This window comes from Salvelinus fontinalis, chromosome 2 (genome assembly GCF_029448725.1).
Source record: "Salvelinus fontinalis isolate EN_2023a chromosome 2, ASM2944872v1, whole genome shotgun sequence".
In the NCBI taxonomy this organism is placed as follows: domain Eukaryota; kingdom Metazoa; phylum Chordata; class Actinopteri; order Salmoniformes; family Salmonidae; genus Salvelinus; species Salvelinus fontinalis.
In genome coordinates, this window is record NC_074666.1 from 59,613,247 (window position 1) to 59,630,774 (window position 17,528).

Below are 17,528 nucleotides of genomic sequence, written 5' to 3' on the forward strand. Positions count from 1 at the left end.
CTCACCCTCCGATCCAACAGGTCCCAGATGTGCTCAATGGGATTGAGATCCGGGCTCTTCACTGGCCATGGCAGAACACTGACATTCCTGTCTTGCAGGAAATCACTCACAGAACGAGCAGTATGGCTGGTGGCATTGTCATGCTGGAGGGTCATGTCAGGATGAGCCTGCAGGAAGGGTACCACATGAGGGAAGAGGTTGCTTTCCCTGTAACGCACAGCGTTGAGATTGCCTTCAATGACAACAAGCTCAGTCCAATGATGCTGTGACACACCGCCCCAGACCATGACGGACCCTCCACCTCCAAATCGATCCCGCTCCAGAATACAGGCCTCAGTGTAACGCTCATTCTTTTCGATGATAAAACCGAATCCGATCATCACCCCTGGTGAGACGAAACCGCGACTCGTCTGGTCCAGCGACGGTGGGTTTGTGCCCGTAGGCACACACCAGCCGACATATATTACAGGGAATTGAATAGGCGATGAGTTTAACATCGACCAGTCTCAGAATTCTCACTTCCTGTTTGGATGTTTTCTCAGGTTTTTGCCTGCCATATGAGTTCTGTTATACTCACAGACATCATTCAAACAGTTTTAGAAACTTCAGAGTGTTTTCTATCCAATATTAATAATAATATGCATATATTAGCATCTGGGACAGAGTAGGAGGCAGTTCACTATGGGCACGCAATTCATCCAAAAGTGAAAATGCTGCCCCCTATCATAAAGAAGTTAATATTGCCTGCTGACCTGGATTTCTTTTAGCTAAATATGCAGGTTTAAAAATATATACTTCTGTGTATTGATTTTAAGAAAGGCATTGATGTTTATGGTTAGGTACACGTTGGAGCAACGACAGTCCTTTTCGCGAATGCGCACTGCATCGATTATATGCAACGCAGGACACGCTAGATAAACTAGTAATTTCATCAACCATGTGTAGTTATAACTAGTGATTTATGATTGATTGTTTTTTATAAGATACGTTTAATGCTAGCTAGCAACTTACCTTGTTTTCCTACTGCATTCACGTAACAGGCGGGCTCCTCGTGAGGTAGGTGGTGAGAGCGTTGGACTAGTTAACCGTAAGGTTGCAAGATTGAATCCCTGAGCTGACGAGGTAAAAATCTGTCATTCTGCCTCTGAACAAGGGAGTTAACCCACTCTTCCTAGGCCGTCATTGAAAATAAGAATGTGTTCTTAACTGACTTGCCTAGTTAAATAAAGTTGTAAAGAAAAAAGAAACGGCGTCCAAAATGACAGAATGTTATGAAAACTTGAAATCGGCCCTAATTAATCGGTCAACCTCTAGTCTGAGCACTGATGGAGGGATTGAGCGTTCCTGGTGTGACTTTGGCAGTTGTTGCCATCCTGTACCTGTCCCGCAGGTGTGATGTTCGGATGTACCGATCCTATGCAGGTGTTGTTACACGTGGTCTGCCACTGCGAGGACAATCAGCTCTCCGTCCTGTCTCCCTGTAGCACTGTCTTAGGCGTCTCACAGCACATCTGCAGTCCTCATGCCTCCTTCAGCATGCCTAAGCCACGTTCACGCAGATGAGCAGGGACCCTGGGCATCTTTATTTTGGTGTTTCTCAGAGTCAGTAGAAAGGCCTCTTAGTTTGCTAAGTTTTCATAACTGTGACCTTAATTGCCTACCGTCTGTAAGCTGTTAGTGTCTTAATAGGGATAGCGGGACACCAGCCGACAACATCCGGTGAAATTGGAGGCCGCGCAATTCAAATAAATAATCGTAGTGTTAAACATTCATGAACATACAGTATCTTATATCATTTAAAAGCTTAAATTCTTGTTAGTCTAACTGCATTGTCTGATTTCAAAAAGGCTTTACGGCAAAAGCATACCATGTGATTGTCTGAGGATGGCGCCCCACATCAACATATTTTTCAACCAGCACAGGCTTCATAAAATCACAAATAGCGATTTTTAAATAAGTCAATTACTTTTTTTTCCCTCTGTTTGCTATTCCAAGGGTCCCAGCTACAACATGACTGGTCGTTTTGTTAGATAAAATCCTTCTTTATATCCAAAAAAGTCAGTTTAATTGGTGCCATCAATTTCAGTAATCCACTCATTCAACATGCAGACAAAGGAGTCCAAAAAGCTAAACTTCGTCCAAATAAGTCAAACAACGTTTCTATTTAATCCTCAGGTACTCAAATGTAGATTAGCTATAATACTTAATACGGAAAGTAGTATGTTCAATAGGAAAGGAAAATTAGTATGTGCGCTCCCTCTCCCTCACGCACCGAAAGACTGATTTGTTCTGGTGCTCTTCTCACCAAAACTCCAAATACTTTTTCATTTTTCAAAAAACAAGCCTGAAACCTTGCATAAAGACTGACATATTGTGGAAGCCATAGGAATTGTAATCTGGGAGATGGATTTACATAGAAACAATAGGTTCCCATTATCAGAGCCTGGGAACTAAAAAACAAACAAAATCTGGTTGGATTTTCGCTTGCCATATCAATTCTGTTAGTCTCAGACATTTATTTTAACAGTTTTAGGAACTTAAGTGTTTTCTATGCAATGCTACCATTTATATGTGTATCCCAGCTTCTGGGCCTGAGTAACAGGCAGTTTACTTTGGGCATGTCAGTTAGGTGGAAATTCAGGAAACTAGACCCTATCCCAGAGGTTTTAATGACCGTTCCACAGCTGCATGTTCATTAATTGTTTATGGTTCATTGAACAAGCATGGGAAACGGTGTTTAAACCCTTTCCAATGAAGTTCTGTGAAGTTATTTGTATTTTTACGAATTATCTTTGAAAGACCGGGTCCTGAAAAGGGACGTTTGTTTTTTTGCTGAGTTTAATTTTCACAACAAAACTCCTGCCGTCTCTTCTTAGACGTAGAGAACGGCACGCTAAGACCATTGACATTGCTCAAGAGGAAGTGCTGACCTGCCTGGGCATCCACCTGTACGAGCGGCTGCACAGAATCTGGCTGAAGCTGAGGGCAGAGGAGCAAACCTGGCAGATGCTCTTCTACCTTGGCATTGACGCTCTACGCAAAAGCTTTGAGGTTTGTTTATTTATTTTTTATGATCAAATTATATATTTTTCCACCCAATAACATACAAAAAAGAACACCAACAAACAAGCTGAGGTTTGTTATACACTGCCAGCTGCATGACATAATAACAAGTTGAAGTGACATGTATCAGACATTTGTTGATGGAAGTGATGTATTTGTATTTTTTAAGGATCCCCATTTAGCTGCTGCCAAGGCAGCAGCTTCTCTACCTGGGGTCCAGCAACATTAAGGCAGTTATATACAATAAATATTATATTTCATAACTTTTCACAACATGAAGTGTGTGCCCTCAGGCCACTACTCTACTACCACATATCTACAATACAAAATCCATGTGTACGTGTATATCTCTTCACAGGTCCCGCTGTTCCATAAGGTGTATTTCTATCAGTAAAAAAATACATCTGATTCTACTGCTTGCATCAGTTACCTCATGTGGAATATAGAGTTCCTTGTAGTCATTGCTCTAAGTAGTAATGTGTGCCTCCCATAGTCTCTTCTGGACTTTGGGATTGTGAAGAGTCTTCTTGTGGGATATGCGTGGGTGTCCGAGTTGTGTGATAGTAGTTTAAACAGACAGCTCGTGCCTTCAGCATGTCAATACTTACAAAAACAAGTAGTGATGAAGTCAATCTGTCCTCTAATTTGAGCCATGTGAGATTGACATGCATATTAATGTTAGCTCTCCATCTACATTTAAGGGCCTGCCGTGCTGTCCTGTTCTGAGCCAATTGTAATTTTCCTAACTCCATCTTTGTGGCACCTGACCCCACGACTGGACAGTAGTCCAGGTGCAACAAAACTAGGGCCTGTAGGACCTGCCTTGTTGTTAAGATGGTAGAGCATCACTTTATTCTAGACAGACTTCTCCCCATCTTAGCTACTGTTGCATCAACATGTTTTGACCATGACAGTTTAAAATCCAGGGTTACTCCAAGCAGTTTAGTCATGTCAACTTGCTCAATTTCCACATTATTCATTACAAGATTTAGTTGAGGTTTATTGAAGGATTTTGTCCCTATTTTATTTTTGAATTTTATTAGGACAAATGTATTCCGTGCCACCCATTCTGAAACTGACTTGAGCTCTTTGTTAAATGTTGCAGTAATTGTATCTGAAGTGTTGTCATTCACATACATGCTGGCTTTACTCAGCCATGTCATTAATAAAGATTGAAAAAAGTAAGGGGCCTAGATAGCTGCCCTGTGAAATTCCTGCTTCTACCTGGATTTTGTTGGAGAGGCTTCCATAAAAGAACACCCTCTGTTCTTTTTTTTTTTTTTTTTTTTTTAATACATTTTATCCCCTTTTCTCCCCAATTTTCGTGGTATCCAATCGCTAATAATTACTATCTTGTCTCATCGCTACAACTCCCGTACGGGCTCGGGAGAGACGAAGGTCGAAAGCCATGCGTCCTCCGAAGCACAACCCAACCAAGCCGCACTGCTTCTTTAACACAGCGCGCCTCCAACCCGGAAGCCAGCCGCACCAATGTGTCGGAGTCATAAAGACTTTTGTTTCTTTTGCATTTTTTTGCATGACTATTGCATTTTCGTTGCTCCCGAGCTTTTGTCATGGAAATTATCACCAAGGACACCGAAGTCAATCTTAAATTAATCATTCTTTATTATCAGCATGCTGGAGAGGTTCCAACAAACTTAATGCACCAAGTAGTACAAGGACTGTGTAAGCAGCAGAGCTCCTCACAGACAAGTTTATATTTGCATGATTTAGCTTATTCAATATTCATCATTAACGTTAGGTTCATGCATGTGACTGACCAATACCTTGCAAGACTAATTCTCTCCAAGCTGAGACCTTGAAACTGAGACACCCTTTTCGGTTCTCAAAACAATTTTCTGGGCGTACTCCCAAATTGCTTATACTGATAGTGAGAATACCTCCCAGGCATGCTCAACAGAGGCATTCGGGGGAGTTAGAGGGACATAAATAAGGTTACTTGCATTGTGACTGCCAACAACCCCGGGATAATGTACATATGCTGCAGAATTACAACAACTCGGTGACACGATGGTAAGGATTATCTGAGCTGGGTTTGAGTCCAGGAGCTGATTTGGATGGACTCTGTCAATCCTGTAGAGCATCTTGTGTTTCCAGAAGGTGTCAAAGTTATCTATGAAAGTTACGCCAACAGAACTACAGTAATCTTTTAGCCAGGTGTGTAATGCCATTAGCCAGCTGAATCTTTCACACCCGCGGCCCAACAATGGTACCGGAGCTGAAATAATTGGCCACGTTCTAAAATCTTTTAGAGCTTGAATCATTTCTTTTAAAATCCATTGTCAGCAGTTCGGAGCTGTATTTTGTGTTGTGTTTCCATCAGTCACATGACTCATGTACAGTGCCTTAAATATTCACACCTATTGTCTTTTTCCACATTTGGTTGTGTTACAGACCAGATTTAAAATGTATCAAATTTAGATTGTCGTCACTGGCCTACATGCAATACCCTATAATGTCAAAGTGGAATTATGTATTTTGAAAGTTTAACTAATGAATAAATGAAGTTTAAATGTCAATCTTGAGTAAATAAGTATTCAACCCCTTTGTTATGGCAAGCCAAAATAAATTCAGGAGTATTGATTTGCTTAAGTCATATAATAAGTTGCATGGACTGAACAAAAATATAAATGCAACATATATGAAGTGTTGGTCCCATGTTTCATGAGCTGAAATGAAAGATCCAAGAAATGTTCTATATGTACAAAAAGCTTATTTCTCAAATGTTAACAAATTTGTTTACGTCCCTGTAAGTGAGCATTTCTCCTTTGCCAAGTTAATCCATCCACTTGTTGTGGCATATCAAGAAGCTAATTAACCTTTCAGTGATACCCATCCCGGATCCGGGAGCATCCTCATCAAAAAAGCTGACTAGCATAGCCTAGCGGGACAGGGATATCATATAATATAATTTCATGAAATCACAAGTCCAATACAGCAAATGAAAGATAAACATCTTGTGAATCCAGCCATCATTTCCGATTTTTAAAATGTTTTACAGCGAAAACACTATGTATTTATATTAGCTAACCACAATAGCCAAACACACAACGGCATGTTTTCACCATGTTTCCACCGCATAGGTAGCTTTCACAAAACCCACAAATAGAGATCAAATTAATCACTAACGTTGAACAACTTGATCAGATGACAGTCTTATAACAGCATATTTATAGCTACAAATCCTGGTTTTACATTGCAGCCACCATCACAAATAGCACCAAAGCAGCCAGAATAATTACAGAGAGCAACGTGAAATGCATAAATACTCATCATAAAACATTTATGAAAAATACATGGTGTACAGCAAAAGAAAGATAAACATCTTGTGAATCCAGCCAATATTTCTGATTTTTTTTAAAAAGTGTTTTACAGCAAAACACAATATATTTCTATTAGCTCACTACGATAGCCAAACACACAACGCCATTTACTCCCCGCCAAAATAGCTTTCACAAACCCGACAAAATTAATCACTAACCTTGAACAACTTCATCAGATGACAGTCTTATAACATCATGTTATACAATACATTTGTTTTGTTCGAAAATGTGCATATTTAGAGCTGCAAATCGTGGTTATACATTGTGAATACGTAGCAACAATTCACCAGAATGTCCGGAGATATTTTGGACACTCACCTAATCTAACCAAAGAATTCATAAACTTTACATAATACTTGTTGTATGGCAAATGAAAGATACACTGGTTCTTAATGCAACCGCTGTGTTAGATTTTAAAAAATAACTTTACCACAACATACAGCATGCATTATTGTGAGACAGCGCTCACCTATTCTCCGCCGTGTTGGGAGTCAATATATTACACAGAAATACGAAATAACACCATAAATTTTGTCTTACTTTTGCTGATCTTCCATCAGAATGTTGTGCAAGGAGTCCCAGGTCCAGAATAAATCGTTGTTTGGTTTTAGAATGTCCATTTCTTCTGTCGAATTAGCAACTTTGGCTAGCATTGTGGAGCGCACGTGTCCATCATCTCTTGACGCATGGAACGAAAAATTCCAAAATTCCCAATAAACTTCGAATAAACTGGTCAAACTCGGTTGAAAATCCTAGTTTATGATGTTCTTCTCATATGTATCCAATAAAACGAGAGCCGGAGCAATTCGTAGTGTATACCGAACGCTTTTCAGAAGACAATGAGGTTCCCCGGCACGCAGATGAAAACTGACAAAAGGGCAGACCTGTCACTCCAAAAGCTCTTATTCGGCCTCACATCAAGCTAGACACCCCATTCAATCTTCTACTGCCTGTTGACCTCTAGTGGAAGGCGTATGAAGTGCATACAGATCGATAAATAAAAGCCAGTTGAATAGGCAGGCCCTGACACAGCCTCATTTTCAGAATTTTCACTTCCTGTTAGGAAGTTTGCTGCCAAATGAGTTCTGTTTTACTCACAGATAATAATTCAAACCGTTTTAGAAACTTCAGAGTTTTCTATCCAATAGTAATAATAATATGCATATTGTATGATCTAGAACAGAGTACGAGGCCATTAAATTTGGGCACGATTTTTTTTAAAATAGCGCCCCCTATTAAGAAGTTAAACAGCATGATCATTACACAGCTGCACCTTGTGCTGGGCACAATAAGAGGCCATGCTGACTGCAGGAATGTCCACCAGAGCTGTTGCCAGATAAAATGATCTTCATTTCGCTACCAGCCGCCTCTAACGTTGTTTTAGAAAATTTGGCTGTAGGTCCAACCGGCCTCACAACCCCCGACCACGTGGACCACGCCAGCCCAGGACATCCACATCTGGCTTTTTCACATGCTGGAACGTCTGAGACCAGCCACCCGGACAGCTGATGAAACTGTGGGTTTGCACAACTAAGGAATTTCTGCACAAACTGTCAGAAACCAACTCGGAGAAGCTCATCTGTGTGCCCCTCGTCCTCACCAGGGTCTTGACCTGACTTGCAGTTCGACATTGTAACCGACTTCAGTGGGAAAAAGCTCACTGTTGTATACGCATGCATGTGACTAATCAAATTTGATTTGAACAGTAAAATCTTTGAAATTGTGTTTTTATATTTTTGTTTGGGCTAGATGTGTTTATTTTATCTCACATTGAATATCCCCTTAACTTCTTAATAGGGGGCGCTGTTTTCACTTTGGGAAAACGTCGTGCCCAAATTAAAAAGCCTCGTACTCTGTTCTAGATCATACAATATGCATATTATTATTACTATTGGATAGAAAACACTCTCAAGTTTCTAAAACTGTTTGAATTATATCTGAGTAAAACAGAACTAATTTGGCAGCAAACTTCCAAACAGGAAGTGAAAATTCTGAAAATGGGGCTCTGTCAGGGCCTGCCTATTCAACTGGCTTATATTTATGGATCTGTATGCACTTCATACGCCTTCCCCTAGATGTCAACAGGCAGTAGAAGGTTGAATGGGGTGTCTAGCTTGACGTGAGGCCGAATAAGAGCTTTTGGAGTGACAGATCCGCTCTTTTGTCAGTTTAACTGCACACAGGGGAACTCCACATTGTCTTCTGAAATGCGTTACGTATACACGACGAAATGCTCCAGCTCTGATTTTATTGGATACATGAGAAAAACATCATAAAGTAGGATTTTCAACCGAGTTTGACCAGTCTATTCGACGTTTATTGGGACTTTTGGAATTTTTCGTTCCAGGCGCAACGATTTCTTGGACATGTGCCCTCCACATGGCTAGCCAAAGTTGCTAATTCGACAGAAGAAATGGACATTCTAAAACCAAACAACGATTTATTCTGGAACTAGGACTCCTTACACAACATTCTGATGGAAGATCATCAAAAGTAAGAGAATATTTATGATGTTATTTCGTATTTCTGTGTTTTATTTTGGCTCCAACAAGACGGAGAATTGTAGGGCGCTGTCTCACAATATTGCATGCTGTATGTTGTACTAAAGATATATATTTTTAAATCTAACACAGCGGTTGCATTAAATTAACTACCTTATGATGTTTTTAACTCCTATAACGAGTAGAAACATGACCGGAGAAATATAACTGGCTTCACTAGTGCTTGGAAAAAGTGCAGGTCGGTGTCCACCGCGCGCATGACGCATCTGGAAAAGAGTTCCTACCTACACGTGTTTTTGTTTTATAGGGGCTGTGATTGCGCAATCGATACCATTCAAATCGTCATCACGTAAAGGCATCCAGGGGAAGACGTAAGCAGTGTCTGTATGCTCATAGCAATAACAGTGGCCTTTAAACTGACTCCAGATCAGGGGCCAAAATGTATGAAATCTGACTCCATGTCAGGGAAATTGCTGTAGAATGAGTTCTGTTCCACTCAGAGACAAAATTTCAACGGCTATAGAAACCAGAGACTGTTTTCTATCCAATAATAATAATAATAATATGCATATTGTACTATCAAGAATTTAGTAGGAAGCCGTTTAAAAAATTACATAATTTACATAAATAGTGACAACAGCACCCCCTAGCCTCAACAGGTTAAGAACCAGTGTTTCTTTCATTTGAACCAGTGTTTCTTTCATTTGCTGTACAACATGTATTTTTTAGTAAAGTTTAGATTAGGTGACTGTCCAAAATATCTCCGGACATCTTGGTGCATTGTGGCTACGTATTCACAATGTAAAACCACGATTTGTAGCTCTAAATATGCACATTTTTGAACAAAACATAAATGTATTGTATAACATGATGTTATAAGACTGTCATCTGATGAAGTTGTCCGAAGGTTAGTGATTAATTTTATCTCTATTTCTGGGTTTTTTGAAAGCTATGTTGGCGGTGAATAAATGGCGTTGTGTTTTTGGCTATTGTGGTGAGCTAATAAATATATTGTGTTTTCGCTGTAAAACATTTTAAAAATTGGAAATGATGGCTGGATTCACAAGATGTTCATCTTTCCTTTGCTGTATTGGACTTGTGATTTCATGAAATTATATGATATCCCTGTCACGCTATGCTAGTCAGCTTTTTTGATGAGGAGGATCCCGGATCCGGGAGAGAGAAGCGGTAGAGGTTTTAATTAAGCATGGTAAAGTTCTTAATTACACTGGATGGTGTATCAATACACCCAGTCACTACAAAGATACAGGTATCTTTCCTTACTCCGTTGCCGGAGAGGAAGGAAACCGCTCAGGGATTTCACAGAGGCCAATGGTGATTTTTAAAACTAGTTAGAATTGAATTGCTGTGATAGGAGAAATGAGAATGGCTCAACATTGTAAACTCAGCAAAAAAAGAAACGTCCCTTTTTCAGGACCATGTCTTTCAAAGAGAATTCGTAAAAATCCAAATAACTTCAGACCTTCATTGTAAAGGGTTTAAACACTGTTTCCCATGCATGTTCAATGAACTATAAACAATTTATGAACATGCACCTGTGGAACGGTTGTTAAACACTAACAGCTTACAGACGGTAGGCAATTAAGGTCACAGTTAAGAACACTTAGGACACTAAAAAGAGGCCTTTCTACAGACTCTGAAAAACACCAAGAAAGATGCCCAGGGTCCCTGCTCATCTGCTTGAACGTGCCTTAGGCATGCTGCAAGGATGCATGAGGACTGCAGATGTGGCCAGGGTAATAAATTGCAATGACTGTACTGTGAGACGCCTAAGACAGCGCTACAGGGAGACGGGACGGACAGCTGGTTGTCCTCGCAGTGGCAGACCACGTGTAGGATCGGTACATCCGGACATCACACCTGCGGGACAGGTACAGGATTGCAACAACTGCCTGAGTTACACCAGAAACACACAATCCCTCCATCAATGCTCAGACTGTCCGCAATAGGCTGAGAGAGGCTGGACTGAGGGCTTGTAGGCCTGTTGTAAGGCAGGACATCACCGGCAACAACGTCGCCTATGGGCACAAACCCACCATTGCTGGACCAGACAGGACTGGCAAAAAGTGCTCTTCACTGACGAGTTGTGGTTTCGTCTCACCAGGGGTGATGGTCGGATTCGCGTTTATCGTTGAAGGAATTAGCGTTACCCTCATGTGGTACCCTTCCTGCAGGTTCATCCTGACATGACCCTCCAGCATGACAATGCCATCAGCCATACTGCTCGTTCTGTGTGTGATTTCCTGCAAGACAGGAATGTCAGTTTTCAGTGAACTTGCATGTCAATGTCAGTGAACTTGCATGGCCAGCGAAGAGCCCAGATCTCAATCCCATTGAGCACGTCTGGGACCTGTTGGATCGGAGGGTGAGGTCTAGGGCCATTCCCCCCAGAAATGTCCGGGAACTTGCAGGTGTGTTGGTGGAAGAGCGGGGTAACATCTCACAGCAAGAACTGGCAAATCTGGTGCAGTCCACGAGGAGGAGATGCACTGCAGTACTTAGTATCTGGTGTGGCAACCAGCTGCATTGACTGTTACTTTTTATTATTTTGATCCGCCCCTTTGTTCAGGGACACATTATTCAATTTCTGTTAGTCACATGTCTGTGGAGCTTGTACAGTTTGTCTGTTGTTGAATCTTGTTATGTTCATACAAATATTTACATGTGAAGTTTGCTGAAAATTAACACAGTTGACAGTGAGAGGATGTTTCTTTTTTTGCTGTGTTTAGTTACTCCAGAATACTAACCTAATTTACAGAGTGTAAAGTAAGCATGTACAGAATAATGTTTTTTTATATTCCAAAACATGCATCCTGTTTTCAACAAGACACTCAAGTAATACTGCAAAACATGTGACAAAGCAACAAACCTTTTGTCCTGAATGCAAAGTGTTATGTTTGGGGAAAATCCAATACAACACTTTACTGAGTCCCACTTTCCATATTTTCAAGCATAGTGGTGGCTGCAGCATGTTATGGATATGCTTGTAATCATTAAGGACTGGGGAGTTTTTCAGGATAAAAAGAGAAGGAATGGAGTTAAGCACAGGCGAAAACCCGGTTCAGTCTGCTTTCCACCAGACACTGGGAGATTAATTCACCTTTCAGCAGGACAATAACCCCAAACACAATGCCAAATCTTCACTGTAATTACTTACCTAAGAATACTGTGAATGTTTGTGACTGGCCGAGTTTTGACTTAAATCTGCTTAAATGATTGTCTAGGAATCATCAACATCCAATTTGACAGAACTTGAAAAATTCTGAAAATAATAATTGCCAAATATTGTACAATCCAGGTGTACAAAGCTCTTAGACTTAACCAGATAGACTCACAGCAGTAATTGCTGCCAACTGTGACTAACCTATATTGATTCAAGGGTGTGAATACTAAAAAAAATCCATTGTCAATAAATTTGCTAAAATTTCTTAACATGTTTTCATTTTGTCATTGTGGGGTATTGTGTGTATTTAATCTATTTTTGAATTCAGTTTAATGCAACAATGTTAAATAAGAGGTATGAATACTTTCTGAAGGCGCAATATGTATTGAGTCAACATTAAGCCTTTTATTTAGCCGAATAATTTTTACTATAACAACCTGTTTACACCCATTTCCCCAGATGGCGGTGGAGAAGGTGCAAGGCATCAGTCGTCTGGAGCAGCTGTGTGAAGAGCTGTCGGAGGAGGAGAGGGCCAAGGAGCTGAAGCAGGAGAAGAAGAGGCAGAAGAAGAAGAACAGACGAAAAAACAAGTGCGGCTTCAACATGTCCGACGGCAAAGAGAAGAGCCTGGATGAGGTAATCTTTTTCTCCACTCTTAGTACGACAGGAGTACTAAGGCAGTATGACAACAGGGAAATACCAGTGAGTCTGTTCTAGGAAACTGTCCCCACATGCCCTTGTCTGGCATACTTGTTCCACATTGTGGTTAACCTTATCCAGGCTCTTCATTATCAAGCTAACCATGTTATTGCCAGATTACTAAAGCATTCTATTTGTGACCTTTTTTATTATTCACACACTCAGTGTTTGGCATCCATAGTGTTTGGCATCCATAGGTTTAAATAGCAACTAATGGCTTTCAAATGGTCATACAGTGTTTATAAGTCCATAACTCTCCCTGCCCATAAATAACACTGCCACTTAGGGCGGTCTAAGGCACCGCATCTCAGTGCAAGAGGTGTTACTACAGTCACTGGTTCAAATCCTGGCTGTATCACATCCGTCTGTGATTGGGAGTCCCATAGGGAGCACAATTGGCCCAGCGTCGTCCAGGTTTGGCCGTGGTAGGCCGTCATGTAAATCATTTGTTCTAAACTGACTTGCCTAGTTAAATATTTTCTTTGTTAAAGGCATGTTTTATTTTGGACTTTTTGGTGGGGGCGGGGGGTCGATAGGCTTTTAATTTTTTACTGAGATTACTGTTCTAAAACATGTTCTTCGATTTAAAATAATCAATACTGAAACGTTCAGAAGTTTGAGTGAATTAAACATGTTGATTTGCTTTCATGAACTTTTTCTCTCACTGCCCTGAGTCTAAGACAAGGGGTTTAGCTATCTTAGAATTAAGAACATTTCCAATAACTTTATTTTCAAGAATCAAATTTCTTAACTTTTTGCTTAAGGAGAAACATAAGAAATAGCGCAAGAAAATGTCTAAGAACTATTTTGAGGAATAGCAACTTTGCTTAAGTCTATAGTAAAGAAGAAATTTATTTTAAGAAGGTTTTGTGAATCTGGGCCCAGGTTTTTTTTCTTTCTGATTAGGCTATATTAATCTCTGGCTCCCTTTAGTAATTTGCCTTTTAAGCACTGTGATTAAAAATTATCAGACTCAGTAGCCTGCATATAGTTGATTTTATTAAAACATGGGGTGTGTCTATATATGGAAAAATACATGTTACAAAATATAGACCAATCAATTAGTCGAAAGAACAGACGACTCGGTCGACCAAGATTGTTTTTGTCTGGGACAGCCCTACTGCCACCCCTTTGTGGTCATCCCATTAACAATAATATAATACTGTTCTGTCATTTTCTATGTTCCCCCATACAGGCTTCATTAGAGTCTGTGGAGAGAAGAGGCTGCAAGGCCTGTGGAAGCCCAGAGGTGGAGGGTCATGTCGGCTGTGTGGAGGTGGTCGTCACCAGCAACGAGAGCACTATGTCCTGCAGCTGCCCAGACGGCACCGTTCCTAAAGTCAAGAAAGGTAAAGCTGCCAACAATATCCAACCATCACCTAAGACCAGATACCTGACCCTGGGTAAGATCAATCTTTCACTCAAACTCTAAATGCCAGGGCTCTCGTGAAGTGTTAAATTTGATTTTCGATCACATTTGCATTTGTCAGTGTGATTAGAGGGACTATAGAGTGTTTAGTACCAGGCCATTAGCGACTGGCCTTTGGCAAGTTTGGTAGGCTACTAATGACCATCAGCAGCATCGGAGTGCAGTTTTGGAGAAACCTACTTTCCGTGAATCAAGTCACGTGGAATTTGACTGCGGTCATGACTCGTTACTGCCAGTGTGGAGGTAATATGGTCACCGTAACAGCCCTATTCACGCCATAGACTGCTGAATTTGCTAAATAACTTTTTTTCCCATTTTGATTCCAGCACAATTGAAAATGTGGCACGAATTTGCTTCAGCCTAGTCTCAATGAAGAACTTAGTGTTGGACTAGCCATGTGCAACATGCACTCGCAGTTTCAAGCCTGCTTGAGTTAGCAGCAGGCGGACAAGCAATATCCACTGGCGTAGTACAGCTGAAGCATGACATGGAATGTGAAACTGAAGCTGGCTATCTTTATAAAAGCCTGAGTTGATCTACTGTAGCTTGCTTCGTAGTATTCCACTCGATCTACCAAATTGAACGCTTATGGGAGATTCTGGAGTGGCACCCGTGATTGCATTTTCCACCACCATCAACAAAACATCAAATTATGGAATTTCTCATGACACTTGTGGATAATGTGCCGAGGTGTATTGAAGCTGTTCTGGCTCCTGGTGGCCCAACACCCTATTACGACACTTTATGTTGGTGTTTCCTTTATTCTGGCAGTTGTCTGTATATGGATAGCCGGCATTGCCCGCTAGACCAGCCTCAGGCACTTGTTGAGCTCATTTAAAGGATTTTTCTCCTTGTCCTTTCCCCAGGTTTGTCACCCCACAGCAATGGGAGTGACTGTGGCTACTCTTCTAGCATGGAAGGCAGCGAGACTGGCTCACGGGAGGGCTCTGACGTCGCCTGCACAGAGGGAATCTGCAACCATGAGGAAGCAGGTTGGTCCATTTTTTTTGTGTGTGTGGTCCAAATAATGATGTATTTTTCCAAGCCTGGTGTTGCTGTCATTTGTCTTCTTTTTTTGTAAGACAGAATGTGGTGTATCTGGATAGGATGCCTGTCATGTTTTTTGACTCCTCACCGGTCTCCTTTCTCACTGCTGTTGTGTCTTGTCATCTGAAGGAGACTACTTGTGTGGTCACCATCATAATCACTGTGATGAAGACGAGGTGGACTGGGTATACAGCTGTGTGGAGTGCTGGGCTAACTCTGAAGAAAACACTAAGGGCAAGAAAAATAATAAGAAAAGAAAGAGCAAGGGCTTGTTATGTAACGATCCGGTGAGATGAGAATTTAGTTTGATTTCACCATAGTAGGGATGTGATTTTTTTCAGATCTTTCCATTTGTATAGCTTATCATTTAAATTGACTTTTCCCCTTGACATTTTTTCCTTATGTTATGTTAGTCTAGTCAGAGCTATGATTAGAACGTCATTCATTGCTAATCAGGTGAAACTATTAAACGAAACTATAAAACATTTATTTTCTCCAAAGGGTCGAAAAACAGAGGGTTGTGTGATGGAAGGGTACAGGAGAGGGCAAAACACTTCTACAACGTCACGTGTGTGCAGAACCAAAGAGATGTGTGCCAAGTTGTGCTGTGACACCTTTTCTAGCATTGCACTGCAGTTACCATGGGCAGAACATCAAAAGAACATGAGTCATTATCTGGAGGCAAACGTGTGTGGTCAGGGGAACACCAGAGCCAACAGTCTCATGGAACTACTGGTCAGTGAAATTAAAAAAAAGCTGTGATAGTCACTTCAGTGCTGGATGTCATTATTTGTACTCGTTTTGAGTTCCATATGAGTGGTGCTGTAGGATGTAAAATATTTATTCAGTGTGTGTGTGTTTGGAAGGTCCATTTAACTGTATTTTCTACTGAAAACAGACCGACTCTGAAGTGACTTCAGACGAAGAGAACTGCCTCACGCAGGACGAGATCCAGTTGTTTGTGGATAGCAACAAGTCCTTCTACAACAACCGCGACCAGTACAGACAGCACCTGAAGGATAAATTTACGAAGTACTGCCGCGGCGGTGGAGAGTGGTTCGCTGCTGCCACCACCAGCGTCAATTAATGAATTCCCTGCTGTTGCACTACTCTACTGTTGTGAAATCTTTTTAACACTCATGATTATTACCACTGCTCTGTGCGTACTGCCTTTAAAAAAAAAAAAATGAAAAAAATCGAAGTACAGTTTGGTCTGGTGTTTATTTTATTTTCCCCCACTCTGTGGTTGAAGTAAATGTGATTCTTAATTCCCTCCATTTGTTTATCTTTTCTCCATCTATCTCTCTCCCTACTTTTCACCTATCTTGTCACCTCTCCCGTTCACCTTGTCGCCCCATCTTTGTTCTCCCTCTCAGCCTGACCAAACATAGCTGTTTCTTTCTGGTCTCATTTTGTAGGGCTCATGGATTTTTGAAAAAAAAATTGGTAGCACAGTAGATCTGATAATCAAGCTTGCAAGCTGTGACATTAGGATTTAGATGTTGGTCGTCAGTCCTATGTCGTTTTTCCCCCGCATATTCCATTTTGTGTGTCTTACTCTGTGACACTTAATTTTAGTGGAATAAGTTGCACCAATAAATGTGTACATAAATGAAATGATCTGAATATAAAGATTTTACAGTAAGACAATGTGTAATATTTACTAAATAAACAAAAATATTTATTGATCTGCGTTTTGATATTATTTATTAGTGCGTGCTTCTGACCTGGCTACCTACCATGCGCTATGTTTTTGAATAACCAGTAGATGGCGTAATATGACAAGTTTAGCTTCACAGGACTGCCATTGGGAGCTGACCGAAGGCACGGTACTGTACCTTCGACTAATTATTCCATTCCAATAACTTGTTATTATACACATGGAAAGTTTTGCAATAAATTCCCTCTTTAAGTTTGCACTTTGGCTCCCGTTGGTTGCAAAAGAATGCAACATGCACGTGAATGTGAAGTAACGTGACCAGATTTTGGGAAATGTGTTGCTGGGGGAAAAAAATAATTGAACTATATTTAACGATCCATTTTAAATGTACAGTTCTTTCAACTACAACACATACATAGATTACCCCTTGTTTTACTCGAACATACTGACTAGACTGGGCGCGCATGTTGCTCGTTGAAGTGTGCAAGCAGTGTGGAGGCAATGATTGAATAACATGTATGTGTACATTTATTTTGCGACACTCGCAGCGGTGTGGTCATGTTAGTCTATGTAGTAATTTTAGAATCACCCAAATTTGGTA

The 17,528-nt window shown here is 40.8% G+C and overlaps 1 protein-coding gene across 2 annotated transcripts in view; it reads left to right on the forward strand.

Moving 5' to 3' along the window:
* The window catches only part of LOC129822230 (gametogenetin-binding protein 2-like), a 33,056-nt gene extending 16,123 nt beyond the window's left edge, over nt 1-16,933 (forward strand). For both annotated transcript variants that reach the window (XM_055880337.1, XM_055880328.1), the window contains 7 exons: nt 2,877-3,051; nt 12,552-12,728; nt 13,987-14,140; nt 15,087-15,212; nt 15,397-15,554; nt 15,769-16,002; nt 16,166-16,933. In XM_055880337.1, the coding sequence (XP_055736312.1) occupies nt 2,877-3,051; nt 12,552-12,728; nt 13,987-14,140; nt 15,087-15,212; nt 15,397-15,554; nt 15,769-16,002; nt 16,166-16,354 (1,213 nt within the window). In that variant the 3' untranslated portion in view covers nt 16,355-16,933. The remainder of the gene's footprint in view (nt 1-2,876; nt 3,052-12,551; nt 12,729-13,986; nt 14,141-15,086; nt 15,213-15,396; nt 15,555-15,768; nt 16,003-16,165) is intronic.
* The last annotated feature ends 595 nt before the right edge of the window (nt 16,934-17,528 follow it).